Genomic DNA, 12,222 nt, shown 5'->3' with positions numbered 1-12,222 from the left:
CTGAAACTATTTGATTCTGTTTGGCTAATTGTGTCTCTGCCAACTCTTTGAATGAATTGTGATTACTCCCACTCCCCAAGCTTTCCCCTTTTGAGCGTCAAAAATAAATCTGCTTCCACTGCCCTTTCAGGCAGCAGTTTCTCACAGAATAAAGAAATAAATTCAGTTTCCCTCCTTTTGGCTTTTTTCCAAAGATCATAAACCTGACTCCTGATGTCCTTCTGGCACTGGAAGCAGTTTCTCCTTTTTTTTTAAACATGCTGTCAAGATCCTTCATAATTCTAACCACCTCTATTAAACCTCCCGATTTTACCTTCTCTGCTCAAAGATGAATAGTCCCAGGTTCCATAGTGTCTCCACTCCTCGACCAATCAGGCATGTGTAATCCTGCTTTGAGTTTTATTTGTACCAAATGTGGTTGTTAATTTGAAGGAAACCCTGTCTCTAACAAAGGGCCAGTGGGGTGAGAAGGGGCAGCTGTCATGGTTTGCAAGATTTATGGAGGTGATGAGGGGGATTGCTCAGATGGGACAGGGGGTGGGCGGTGGGTGCAGAGGGTTTGGAAAGGTAATTGCTTGTCATGGAGCGGTATGTGCATTTGGTTGGTCCTCTTTATTAACTTGGTCATACTCTGTTTAACTGGTCAGTATTCAATGAATTAGCTCACTATCGCTTATGCAGATGCGATGTGGTAACCGGTCTACAGGTATTGACCAAGTTCATTGTGCTTACTTTGCTCTACATTAAACAATGAGAATAAATGGCAGATGAGAGAGTTGAAGGAGCCAGGAGACAATGTATTGCAGATTTCAGAGGAAACCTGACTAAAATAAACTCTCTTGTTTGCAGGTTTAATGTGAACAATGCTTTACTTCACCCTGTGATCATGGAATGGTGAGTACTTGATCAAAATCATATGTAAAACCCTATGACCTGTGCAAACTGTGCAGGTCAAACAAATGCCATGAATCATTTTGTGCTTTTTTTTGTTCAACTTGATAAACTAGCAGGAGACCCTGGAACAGGTTCTGATAATTTTGAGTGAATGCAAGGAGAGTCTGCCTTATTAATCTAAGACTAAACTCCAAATCCAAAGTGTTTGCAGTTTTTATACACAATGGGTCACTTATAAAAATCTTAATCTGATCAGTTGGCACTATGTTGGCTAGATGCCCTGGTGTTAGTTTGCTCAGTTCCCACAATACATACAATAGACATTGTGTGTATTTACCCAATGTCTACATTATCTTATTGTGTCCCCTAGCTGTCCTCAACTCCCTATCTTATTTCTGCACACCTGTGATCTTTCAGTTCTGATATTTTACTGACACACGAACTGAAATGGCTTATCCCTATTAAATCCATAACTAGTTGAAACTGCACAACTCTTATTCAATTTCTTCAGCTGTATCAATCCCCTTTGTTTCAAGTTGCAACAATCTGTATTTACATAGTATCTTCAAGATTAAACATTTCAAGGAATGTCACTGGAGCATTGTCAAATAAAATCTGTGTAACTTGATTAGGTCAGGTCTGATCAAATAAATTACTTTTAAGCATCATCTCCAAGGAAGAGAGATCAGTAAAGAAACTTAGGAGGAGTTTCTAGGCAACTGAAGCCAGAGCTGCCATTGGTTGAATGATAGAAATGGCATAATGTATCTTTAGGGGCAGCAGCAGCCCATTCTGCCCCTTGGGTCCGCTCTGACCAACAATGTGATCACCAATAATCTGATTGACTTTGACTTTGAATCCCACATTCTCACCTGCCCCAATAACCGCTCTTAAGTCGTGATCTTTTATATATTGGCTTAAATCCAGGTGAGATTTACCAGGGCTGCTTTCTCATTAGAGAGAGATGACTGGTGGTGGTTTAACCCAAGGTTCATCTCGCCTCAGGTGAGGGGAGAGGTTGAGGAGGAGAGTCTGTCATGATAACCTCAGCCAGAGCAGGAATCGAACCCGTACTGTTGGCATCACCTTGCATCACAAACCAGCCGTCCAGCCAACTAAGCTAACCAATCCTCTATCCACCTTTATCTTTACTTACAGCTTTACCTCTATTAAATAGTAATTTGCAGTTGAATCTTAAATGTGGAATATAAATAAAATTAGAAAGAGATTGAGAGCTGCATTCCTCACCAAACTGCTAGCACTCTGTTCCACGTCACACTCAAATGGAGGTGATCAAAAGACCAGGATTGGATGATGCTCCTGTTTTTATTGAGTCTATCTTTTGATTACTGTGCTGTACTGATTATTATGGGTCGGTTAGCTCAGTTGGCTGGACAGCCAGTTTCTGGTTCAGAGTGATGTCAACACTGAGTTGAGTTCCCACACTGGCTGAGATTCCCATGAAGTACTTCTCTCCTCTACCTCTTCCCCTCGCCTGAGGCTTGGTGACCCTCGGGTTAGACCACCAGCACTTATCTCGTGCTCCCTCATGCTCTCTCCCAGGAGAGCAGCCCTCTGGTCTAGTGGGACAATGCCTAGTTGACCTTTACCTTGTACTGGTTATATGACTGGTCTGCACCTGAACTCCAGAAAACAGGAGCTGAAATACTAATGCTGCAGTTTGACAATTTGAAAATAAAAATAAATAGGCCACGTCATTAAAAGTGCAAAAAAGGTCCTTTGTTTGGTGGATTTTTGGATGTGGGATTTTACTATTCATCAAACCCACAAATGGTTTTTATTTTTCAGATTCTGTGTTCCCAATCTTCAATTTTGCTACAACTATAATTTTCCTGAAGTTGGTCATTCTAATTTTGCCACGAACACGCCATTGAACTCGGTGTCATTTTGTTTAATATTTTTCCATGGCTCTGGTGCAACCAAAACAAACCAGAGAGTGATGAGAAATTTTTGCAGTGACTTGTTGCTAATTGAAAGGGTAGATTCAATAGCTTCATAAAATTGAACTGATACTTGGAATAGGAAAACAATTACAGGGGTTAAACAGAGCGTGGAAATAAATGGATTGTTTATTCAAGCAGCCAGTACACGCCTGGTCATCACCTCCCCTCCAATGTTCATCTCTCCTCTATATTTAATACCACTTCCACAGCCTGACATAGCCCCCACTCTACCATGACCATCAAACCACAAGATCAAGATGGAGACAGCATGCCAGGAGTAGCACTCGAGTTGTCACCCTGGTAAAACTTCCAAATACGAATACTTATGTGCCACATGGCATAAGCAGCAAGTGATAGAGCTAAATGATTCCACAACCAGTGCATCAGATCTAAGCTGTGCGGTCCTGCCCCACATCCAGTTGTGAATGGTGGAGGAGAAGGTTCCACAAGTACCCCCATCCTTAATGGTGGAAGAGCCCAGCACAGCAGTGCAAAAGATAAGGCTGAAATATTACCATCAATCTTCAACAGAAGTGCTGAGTGGATGATCCATCTCTGCCTTCTCAGTGGTCCACAGCATTATGGATACCAGTCAGTAGTCAATTTGATTTACACCATGTGACAGCTAGAAAGCACTGGATACTGGAAAGGCTATGGGCCTTGATAACATTTGGAAATAGCACTGAAGATTTGTGCTCCCCTATCCAAGGTGTTCCAGAACAGCTGTGACTAGGGATAGCGATGGCCTAATGGTGTTATTGCTGGCCTGATAATGCAGAGACCCAGGTAATATTCCAGGGACTGTGGTTCAAATCCTGCCATGGCAGATGGTCCAATTTGAATTCAACAAATATCTGGAATTGAGTTGAAAGATTACCATGAATTTCTATTCGGCTGATGGAAAAAGGGGAAGGAAACTGTCATCCTTACTTAGTTTGGCCTACATGTGACTCCAGACCCACAGAAATGTGGTTGACTCATAACTACCCTCTGGGTTGGGCAATAAATGTTGATCTAGCTAGCAATGCCCTCTTCCCATGAATAAATAAAACAGAACACTGGAGTCTATTTGGCAATGTGGAAAATTGTCCAGGTATGTCCTGTATATAAAAAGCAGGACAGATCCAACCCAGTCAGTTACTGCCCCATCAGTCTGCTCTCGATCATGGGTACAGTGATGGAAGGTGTCATCAGCAGTGCTATCAAGCAGCACCTGCTCAGTGATGCCCAGTTTGGGTTCCCCCAGGGCCACTCAGCTCCTGACCTCATTCCAGCCTTGGGTCAAACATGGACAAAAGAGCTGAATTCCAGAGGGAAGGGGAGGGGAGAGGAGAGGGACAGCCCTTGACGTCAAGGCTGCATTCAACTGTGTGGCATCAAGGAGCCCGAGCAAAACTGGGTGGGGCAGGAGGGAAGAATCTCTCTGCTGGTTGGAATCATAAAAAAGATGGTTTTGGTTCCCCAAGTCAGCCATCTCACCTCCAGGACATCATTGGGTAGGATCCAACACACACACACACACACATCTTCAGCTGCTTCATCAATGACCTTCTCTCCATCATAAAGTCAGAAGTGGGGATGTTTGCTGATGATTGCACAATGTTTAGCACCATTTGTGACTCTTCAGATACTGAAGCAGTTCATGTTGAAATGCAGTAGGACCTGAGCAATATCTAGGTTGGTCTTACAAGTGGCAAGGAGTATTCATGCCATACAAATGACAGGCAATGACCATCACCAATAATGGATAATCTAACCTTTGCCCCTTGACATTTAGTGTCATTACCAGCACTGAAACAATATCCTGGGTTACCATTGACTAGAAATTCAACATATAAGAGCAGGTGATAGGCTGGGAGTACTGCAGCAAGCACCTCGCCTCCTGACTCCACAGAAAGTCCTCACTTTCCCCAGAAACAGCCCACCATCTACAAGGCAGGAATGTGATAGAATGCTCCCCACTTGCCAACAACACACCAAAAGCTTGATGATATCCAGGACAGAACAGCTACTTGATTGGCACCCCATCCACAAGCATCCCCTCCCTCCACCACTGAAGCTCAGTAGCAGCAGTGTGTACTATCTACAAAATGCACTGCAGAAATTCACCAGACATCCTCAGACAGCATCTTCCAAACCCATGACCACTTCCATCTAGAAGGACAAGGGCTGCAGATACATGGGAACACTTCCCTCTGCAATTTCACCCTCCAAGCTACTCACCATCCGGACTTGGAAGTTGATCACTGTTCCTTCACTGTTGCAGGGTTAAAATTCCCTCCCTGAGGGCATTGTGGCTCTACCCAGAGCACATTGAACTGCAGCAGTTTAAGAAGGCAGCTCACCTCCACCTTCTCAAGAGGCAACTAGGGGTGAGCAATAAATCATTGCCCAGCCAATGATGCCCATAGCCCATGACTGAGTAAAAATAAGTGCGCTCTGTTCTGTTCCCCACCCTCTCCCATTTGTCACTTGTAGGCTCCTTGCTTATGGACATTTGCTGATGTTGCTTCTGAACAGCAAGGTTTTTGTTGGGGTGGTCACTTCCCACTGCTATGGGAGTCTTGGAAAGCCAGCTTGACTTCTCTCTCAGCACACAGCTCCTCCACCAAATGATTCACAGTGGCACTCCCTGCTGCCTATTTGCCTTCAATGATTTCGGCACTACCCCTTCTGCAGCCATGACACTCTGCCTCCCATGCTCTAATGTGTTACAAAAAAAGTGAGCTTGGAGGATTGAAAGAGCAAAGATTCTGCACCACTTAACAACTGATCTGTCTGGATTAGAGTGTTGCTGGAAAAGCACAGCAGGTCAGGCAACATCCGAGGAACAGGAAAATTGACGTTTCAGGCAGGAGCCCTTCATCAGGAAGGGTTCCTACCTGAAATGTTGATTTTTTTTTTTCCCTGCTCCTGGGATGCTGTCTGACCTGCTGTGCATGTCTAGCAACACTCTAATCTTGACTCTAATCTCCAGCATCTGCAGTCCTCACTTTCGCCTAAAGGATATGTCTGTCAGAGTGCAAGTGGGTTTGTCAGGTTTATCTGATAGTTTCAGTCTAGTGCTGATTCTGGGCCTGGATGAGTTAATAACATCTGTGCAGCTTGCAAGTTGAAAAATGATTTCAATTGGGGGAAAAGTTTAAACTGTATTTACTATGAAACATTCATACATATTTCATGAGGAGCTGCCACAATATAGTCAGAGAGGAGATTTATCATAGTGAGGTATGGTGCTAAGTGCTGTGAAAATACAATAGATAGCAATTGAAAAGTGAGTGTGTCTGGTGTAATGCCCAGTGCTGACTCACATTGGCTCTTTGACGTCATTAATTGAATTAATCTGACAGGATGGATTTTGTTCATTTGAACTGCATGGAGATGGCAGAAATGCTCAATTAGAGGCGCTGGAATCTGTTAAACAATAACGGTTTGCCACTTTTCAGAGAATTTCTCTTTTGTGCGCTTTGACATACACTGCACTTACAGATTGTTTGGGCACAATCACAAAGGGTTGTGAACAGTTCCCATTGCACACCCAGTGATTGCTCAGTCACTGAATAGGTTCAAGGCTGTGATCGATAGATTTTCATGCACTTAAAGGAATTGATGTGTATGAGGTTAGAACTGGAATGTGGAGTGCAGGTAGTCTACCATTGTTCACCTGATCTCATTGACTTGCACAGCACGTTTGAAATCATGAGTAAAATAGTCCTGCGATCTGATCTTGCCCTCCGTTCTTATTGCACTGGCCTGGCCATTCCCAGTAATTTTATTCACCAACCTCATCTCATTCCAATCTCCTCTTTGCTTGTCTTGTCAATGCTGTTTACTGTAGACTGGAATCCATGATGCTGGGGCTAGTTTAGAGTTGTGCTGGAAAAGCACAGCAGGTCAGGCAGCATCCGAGGAGCAGGAAAATTGACGTTGCAGGCAAAAGCCCTTCATCAGGTATCAGCATTCCTGATGAAGGGCTTTTGCCCGAAACATCGATTTTCCTGCTCCTCGAATGCTGCCTGACCTGCTGTGCTTTTCCAGCACCACTCTAATCTAGACTCTGATCTGCAGCATATGCTGTCCTCACTTTTGCTCCCATGATGCTGGGGAGCTACCAGAAGAGGCTGAGAGGGATCATCCACTCAGCGCTTCTGGCTGAAGATTGTTGCAAAAGCTTCAATCTTATCTTTTGTGCTGATGTGCTGGGCTCTACCCTCATCGAGGATGGGGTTATTTGTGAAGCCTTCTCCTCCACTGAGTTGTTTAATTATCCACCACCATTCACGACTGGATGTGGCAGGACTGAAGAGCTTAGATCTGATAAGTTGGTTTGGGATCGCTTAGCTCTGTCTGTCACTTGCTGCTTATGCTGTTTGGCAAGTAGTCCTATTTGGTAGCTTCACCTTCAGGTATGCCTGATGCTCTCCTGCACTCTGCAATGAAACAGGGTTGACCCCCTGGCTTGATGGTAATGGTTGAGTGGGGGATATGCCAAGCCATGATGTTACAGATTGTGCTGGAGTACAATTCTGCTGCTGTAGATGGCCCACAGCGCCTCATGGATGTCCAGTATTGAGTTGCTGGATCGGTTTGAGGCTGCAGATTGGAGAATTAATTGTTTGGAAACTGGCACTAAAATATTGTTTTGTGAAACCTGGGACTGGTGACCAAGAATATTTCAGTGATTTTCAATGGACTGGTGAACAAACACAGAATACAGAACTGAGTTACCTGGTAACACCACCAGCTATTCAAGCTGAGCTGAGAATCTCCTATCGCCACGCCCCCAAACTGCATTGTGGCATTTGTTAGACTCTGAAAGGGAAAACCTAAAGGCATACAGCTCAGAAACAGACCCTTTGGTCCAACTCGTCTATGCCAGCCAGGCTTCCCAAACTAACTAGTCCCACATACCTGTGTTTGGTCCATATTCCTCTAAACCTTTCCTACTGTGTACTTATTCAAATGTCTTTTCAATGTTGTAACTGTACCTACATCTACCACTTCCTCTGGCAGGTCATTCACATATGAACCACCCTCTGTGTGAAAAGATTGCCCCTTAGGTCCCTTTTTAAATCGTTTTTCCCCCCTCTCCTTAAATATATGCCTCTCACCACCAGCTTCTCATGGGCAATAAATACTGGCTGGCTGGCCAGCCAGCAATGCCCACATCCCACAGAATGAATAAATTTTAAAAAATGTTTTGGCCCGTCTTTAGGACATGTCTGGATTATATTAGGAGTCTATACCCAAAATTGACACAGCAAATAGAGACCATTTGGCATATCCTTTTAGTAGTAGCAAATTCTTGATTCAAATTCCATCTAGTGCTGCCCTGGCTCTACCTGTACCACTGTACATTGCTATGCTGCAAATTTTTTATCTATTCTTTTCTTAAAAGATACGATGCTCCCTGTCTGAACCATTTCCAGAGGCAAAATGTTCCATGCTATAACAGCTGTGTAGACTAATTTCTCAAAAACACATTTCTTGCTTTCAGGGAGAATTTTAAATCAATGACCTGCTCTCTCTTTCCAATATTTGGTTTGTTTTAGATTTCCAACTATGTTCTTTTTAGCTCTCTTATCTTTATTCTGGCATCACTTTACTCTCATCAAACAGAATCTAATTTCGGTGCACCTTGGATATGAAATTTCATCTTGGCTGCATTGATTCTGGGATATTTCAAGCTTTCAATAGAGCTTGGGATTGGAAGGAAAGAAATTGAATCAAAATGAAAGTGCTTTAATATTGGGACCTGCTTAGCTGAGATTGTTTCTGGCCACATGTAATGCAACCTGGTATTGCAGCCTCAAGAGCTAACTCATATCTAATAACATGAGAGGAGTGAGGGACTGTCATTGCAGGAGAATGAGGCAGACAGTGAAATATCAGACAATTGATAATGTTTGGTTTGCACCTTTTGCAATGAGATCTCTTTGATTCTTACTTGAGTGTCTGTCACCCAGAGTTTCACTGACCACATTATTAAGAGTCAGTTTCTTGCTGAGTTATGTTTTCATGGGTTCTGGTACTTATATTTTATGCATTGACTGAGACAGTATATATCGGCTATTCAACAACAGGTCCATCAGGAATGTCAAGGCAATGATATAAAGCAGCTTTTCTACCACCGGTCGACTACCTTCCTTAGCGTTGGCTCACTGAAGCTAATTATAAATCATAGGCGAAAGTGAGCACTGCAGATGCTGGAGATCAGAGCTGGAAAAACACAGCAGATCAGGCAGCATCCAAGGAGCAGGAGAATCAACTTTTGGGCAAAAGCCGTTCATCAGGAATATAATTGGGAGAGGTGGGGCTGGGGCGAAGGTGGATGGAAGTGGGGGTAATGGTGATAGGTCAGAGAGGAATGTGGAATGGATAGGTGGGAAGGAAGATGGACAGGTGATGAGGAAATCGCGGAGGGAATGATCTTTACTGGAAGTGGATAGGGGAGGGAAGGGAAATATATCTCTGGTGGTAGGGTCCGTTTGTAGGTGGTGGAGATGCACCTACGCAAAAGGTGGGATCTGTACGAAACTGCCAATAAAGTGACTGCTTCTGTCCTGTTTCAGACTTCCACCCTATAGTGACAATTAAGGAGGCTTAGCAGGCAGAGTTTAGTGTGGTAGCTATTACAAAGGAGAAAGTGCTAGTAAAGCTGAAAGGTTTAAAAATCGATAAATCTCCTGGCCCCGATGAGCTACATCCTAGAGTTCTGAGGGAGGTGGCTGAGGAAATAACTGAGATGTAGGTTGTGATCTTTCAAAAGTCACTGGAGCCAGGGAAAGTCCTAGATGATTGGGAAACCGCTGTTGTAACCCCCTTCAAGAAAGGATCAAGACAAAATTATATGCCGATTAGCCTAACCTCGGTTGTAGGTAAAATTCTAGAATCCATCGTTAAGGATGAGGTTTCTAAATTCTTGGAAGTGCAGGGTTGGATTAGAACAAGTCAGCATGGATTTAGTAAGGGGAGGTCGTGCCTGACAAACCTGTTGGAATTCTTTGAAGAGGTGACAAGTAGGTTAGACCAGGGAAATCCAGTGGATGTCATCTATCTAGACTTCCAAAAGGCCTTTGATAAGGTGACTCACAGGAGGCTGCTGAGTAAGGGCAGGGCCCATGGTGTTTGAGGTGAGCTACTTGCATGGATTGAGGATTGGCTGTCTGACAGAAGGCAGAGAGTTAGGATAAAAGGTTCTTTTTCAGAATGACAGCTGGTGACAAGCGGTGTCCCACAGGGTTCAGTGTTGGGGCCGCAGTTGTTCACGTTATATACTAATGATCTGGATGAAGGGACTGGGGGCAATCTGGCAAAGTTCGCCGATGATACAAAGTTAGGTGGACAGGCAGGTAGTACTGAGGAAGTGGGGAGGCTTCAGAAAGATTTGGAGAGTTTAGGAGAGTGGTCCAGGAAATGGCTGATGGAATTCAACGTCAGCAAATGCAAGGTCTTGCACTTTGGAAAAATGAATACAGGCTTGGACTATTTTCTAAACGGTGAGAAAATTCATGAAGCCAAAGTACAAAGCCAAATCTCGGAGTACTAGTCCAGGATTCTCTAAAGATTGATTTGCAGGTTGAGCCTGAGATTAAGAAAGCGAATGTAACTTTGTCATTTATCTCGAGGGTTGGGATATAAAAGCAGCGATGTGCTTGAGACTCTACAAAGCTCTAGTTAGGCCCCATTTAGAATACTGTGTCCAATTTTGGGCCCCACACCTCTGGAAGGACATACTGGCACTGGAGTGTGTCCAGCGGAGATTCAGAATATCCCTGGAATGATGGGCCTAATATACAAAATACGGCTGAGGATCCTGGGATTGTATTCATTTGAGTTTAGAAGGTTGAGGGGAGATCTAGTAGAAACTTACAAGGTAATGCATGGCTTAGAAAGGGTGGATGCTGGGAAGTTGCTCCCCTTAGGCAGGGATACTAGGACCCATGGGCATGGCCTTAAAATTAGAGGCGGTCAATTTAGAAGGGAAATGAGACATTTCTTCAGCTAGAGAATGGTGGACCTTTGGAATTCATTGCCATGGAGCGCAGTGGAGGCTGAGACGTTGGGTGTCTTCAAGGCAGAGATTGATAAATTCTTGAACTCTAAGGGCCGAATGGCCTTGTTTCCACTCCTGTGTATTATAGACAAACTCTCCTCAATTATCTCTCTTTCTGCAGCTGTGATCCTATACCTGATTAACAATGCCACTTCCCCACCTCTTTTACCTGCCCTGCGTCCCTGTTCCTTTTTTAAACATCAAAACTCTGGAACATCTAACAACCGTACCTGCCATTGCGATATCCAAATCTCTATAATGGCCACAATTTCATTGTTCCAAGTACTGATCCATGCTCTAAGCTCAACACCCTTATTCCTGATACTAGCACTAAAATAGACACACTTCAACCCACCACACTAACTGCACCTTTGCCCTAATAAGTGCCTATTCCCCCCTCACAGACTCTCTTGATCTGTGAAATATGGGCATCACTGCCCACCTTGATAGCCCTGGCAAGGGTGGTCATGAGCTGCGTTTATGAATTATTGCATTTCTTGGGGTGTAGATATGTCCATTGTACTGTTAAGGAAGGAATTCTAGGAATTTGACCCAGCAACAGTGAAGGAATGGTGATATATTTCCCAGTCAGGGTGGTGAGTGGCTGCAGGAGAACGTCTAGTTGGGGGTGTTCCTATATGTTGGCTACACTTGTCCTTCTAGACTGTAATACACTTGTATTTCAAAGGAGTCTTGGTGAGTTGCCAGAGTGCATCTTGTAGATGGTGCGTACTGCTGCACCACTGACTCAGCCTGGGTGTTAGTGAAGTTTGAATATGCTGAGTGGTGTTGAACTTCCTGAGTGGTGTTGAACTTCCTGAGTGGTGTTGAACTTCCTGAGTGGTGTTGAACTTCCTGAGTGGTGTTGAACTTCCTGAGTGGTGTTGAACTTCCTGAGGGGTGTTGAAGCTGCACCCGTTCTGGTGAATGGGGAATATTAGTGAAAAGCCTCTGGTTGCATTTCATTGACAGGCATGTTCATTCCTTGACATAGTGACTCTCAGATCTACTTCCAGTTGAAGATTCTTTGTTTCCTCCTTGTTGTACTTCTGGCTAGCAGTTTTCTGTTTCTTCCCAGTTTGATTACCTCCTTCAGATGGGGTTAAGTCAAATATTTTGAGTCTTGCTTACTCATTTCTATTCTTGGGATACATCACATCTGTCAAAAGGTAAGTGTGTGTCAGTGATCAAAAATGACCAATGGCATTACTCCGTGCCAGCATTCTCAGCTGGCCTTGTGTGATAATGTGAGCAGAGTGTATGAAGAACAACTTTACACGTAATATCTTAACTTTAATGATCCTAGGG

General features: G+C 43.9%; 1 protein-coding gene across 1 annotated transcript in view; it reads left to right on the top strand.

Annotated features, from left to right (window-relative positions):
- pepd (peptidase D) overlaps window positions 1-12,222 on the top strand; it is a 108,729-nt gene that overhangs the window by 51,710 nt on the left and 44,797 nt on the right. Inside the window, exon 7 of the mRNA XM_087995687.1 lies at window positions 850-894. Coding sequence (XP_087851813.1) covers window positions 850-894 — 45 coding nt within the window. The remainder of the gene's footprint in view (window positions 1-849; window positions 895-12,222) is intronic.

The sequence above is a fragment of the Chiloscyllium plagiosum genome, unplaced genomic scaffold (assembly GCF_037043375.1).
Source record: "Chiloscyllium plagiosum isolate Xiang-an unplaced genomic scaffold, Cpla_swu_hap1 HiC_scaffold_17, whole genome shotgun sequence".
Taxonomy (NCBI): domain Eukaryota; kingdom Metazoa; phylum Chordata; class Chondrichthyes; order Orectolobiformes; family Hemiscylliidae; genus Chiloscyllium; species Chiloscyllium plagiosum.
The sequence above is the reverse complement of the archived record's forward strand: the minus strand, read 5'-3'. Positions and strand labels throughout refer to the sequence as shown.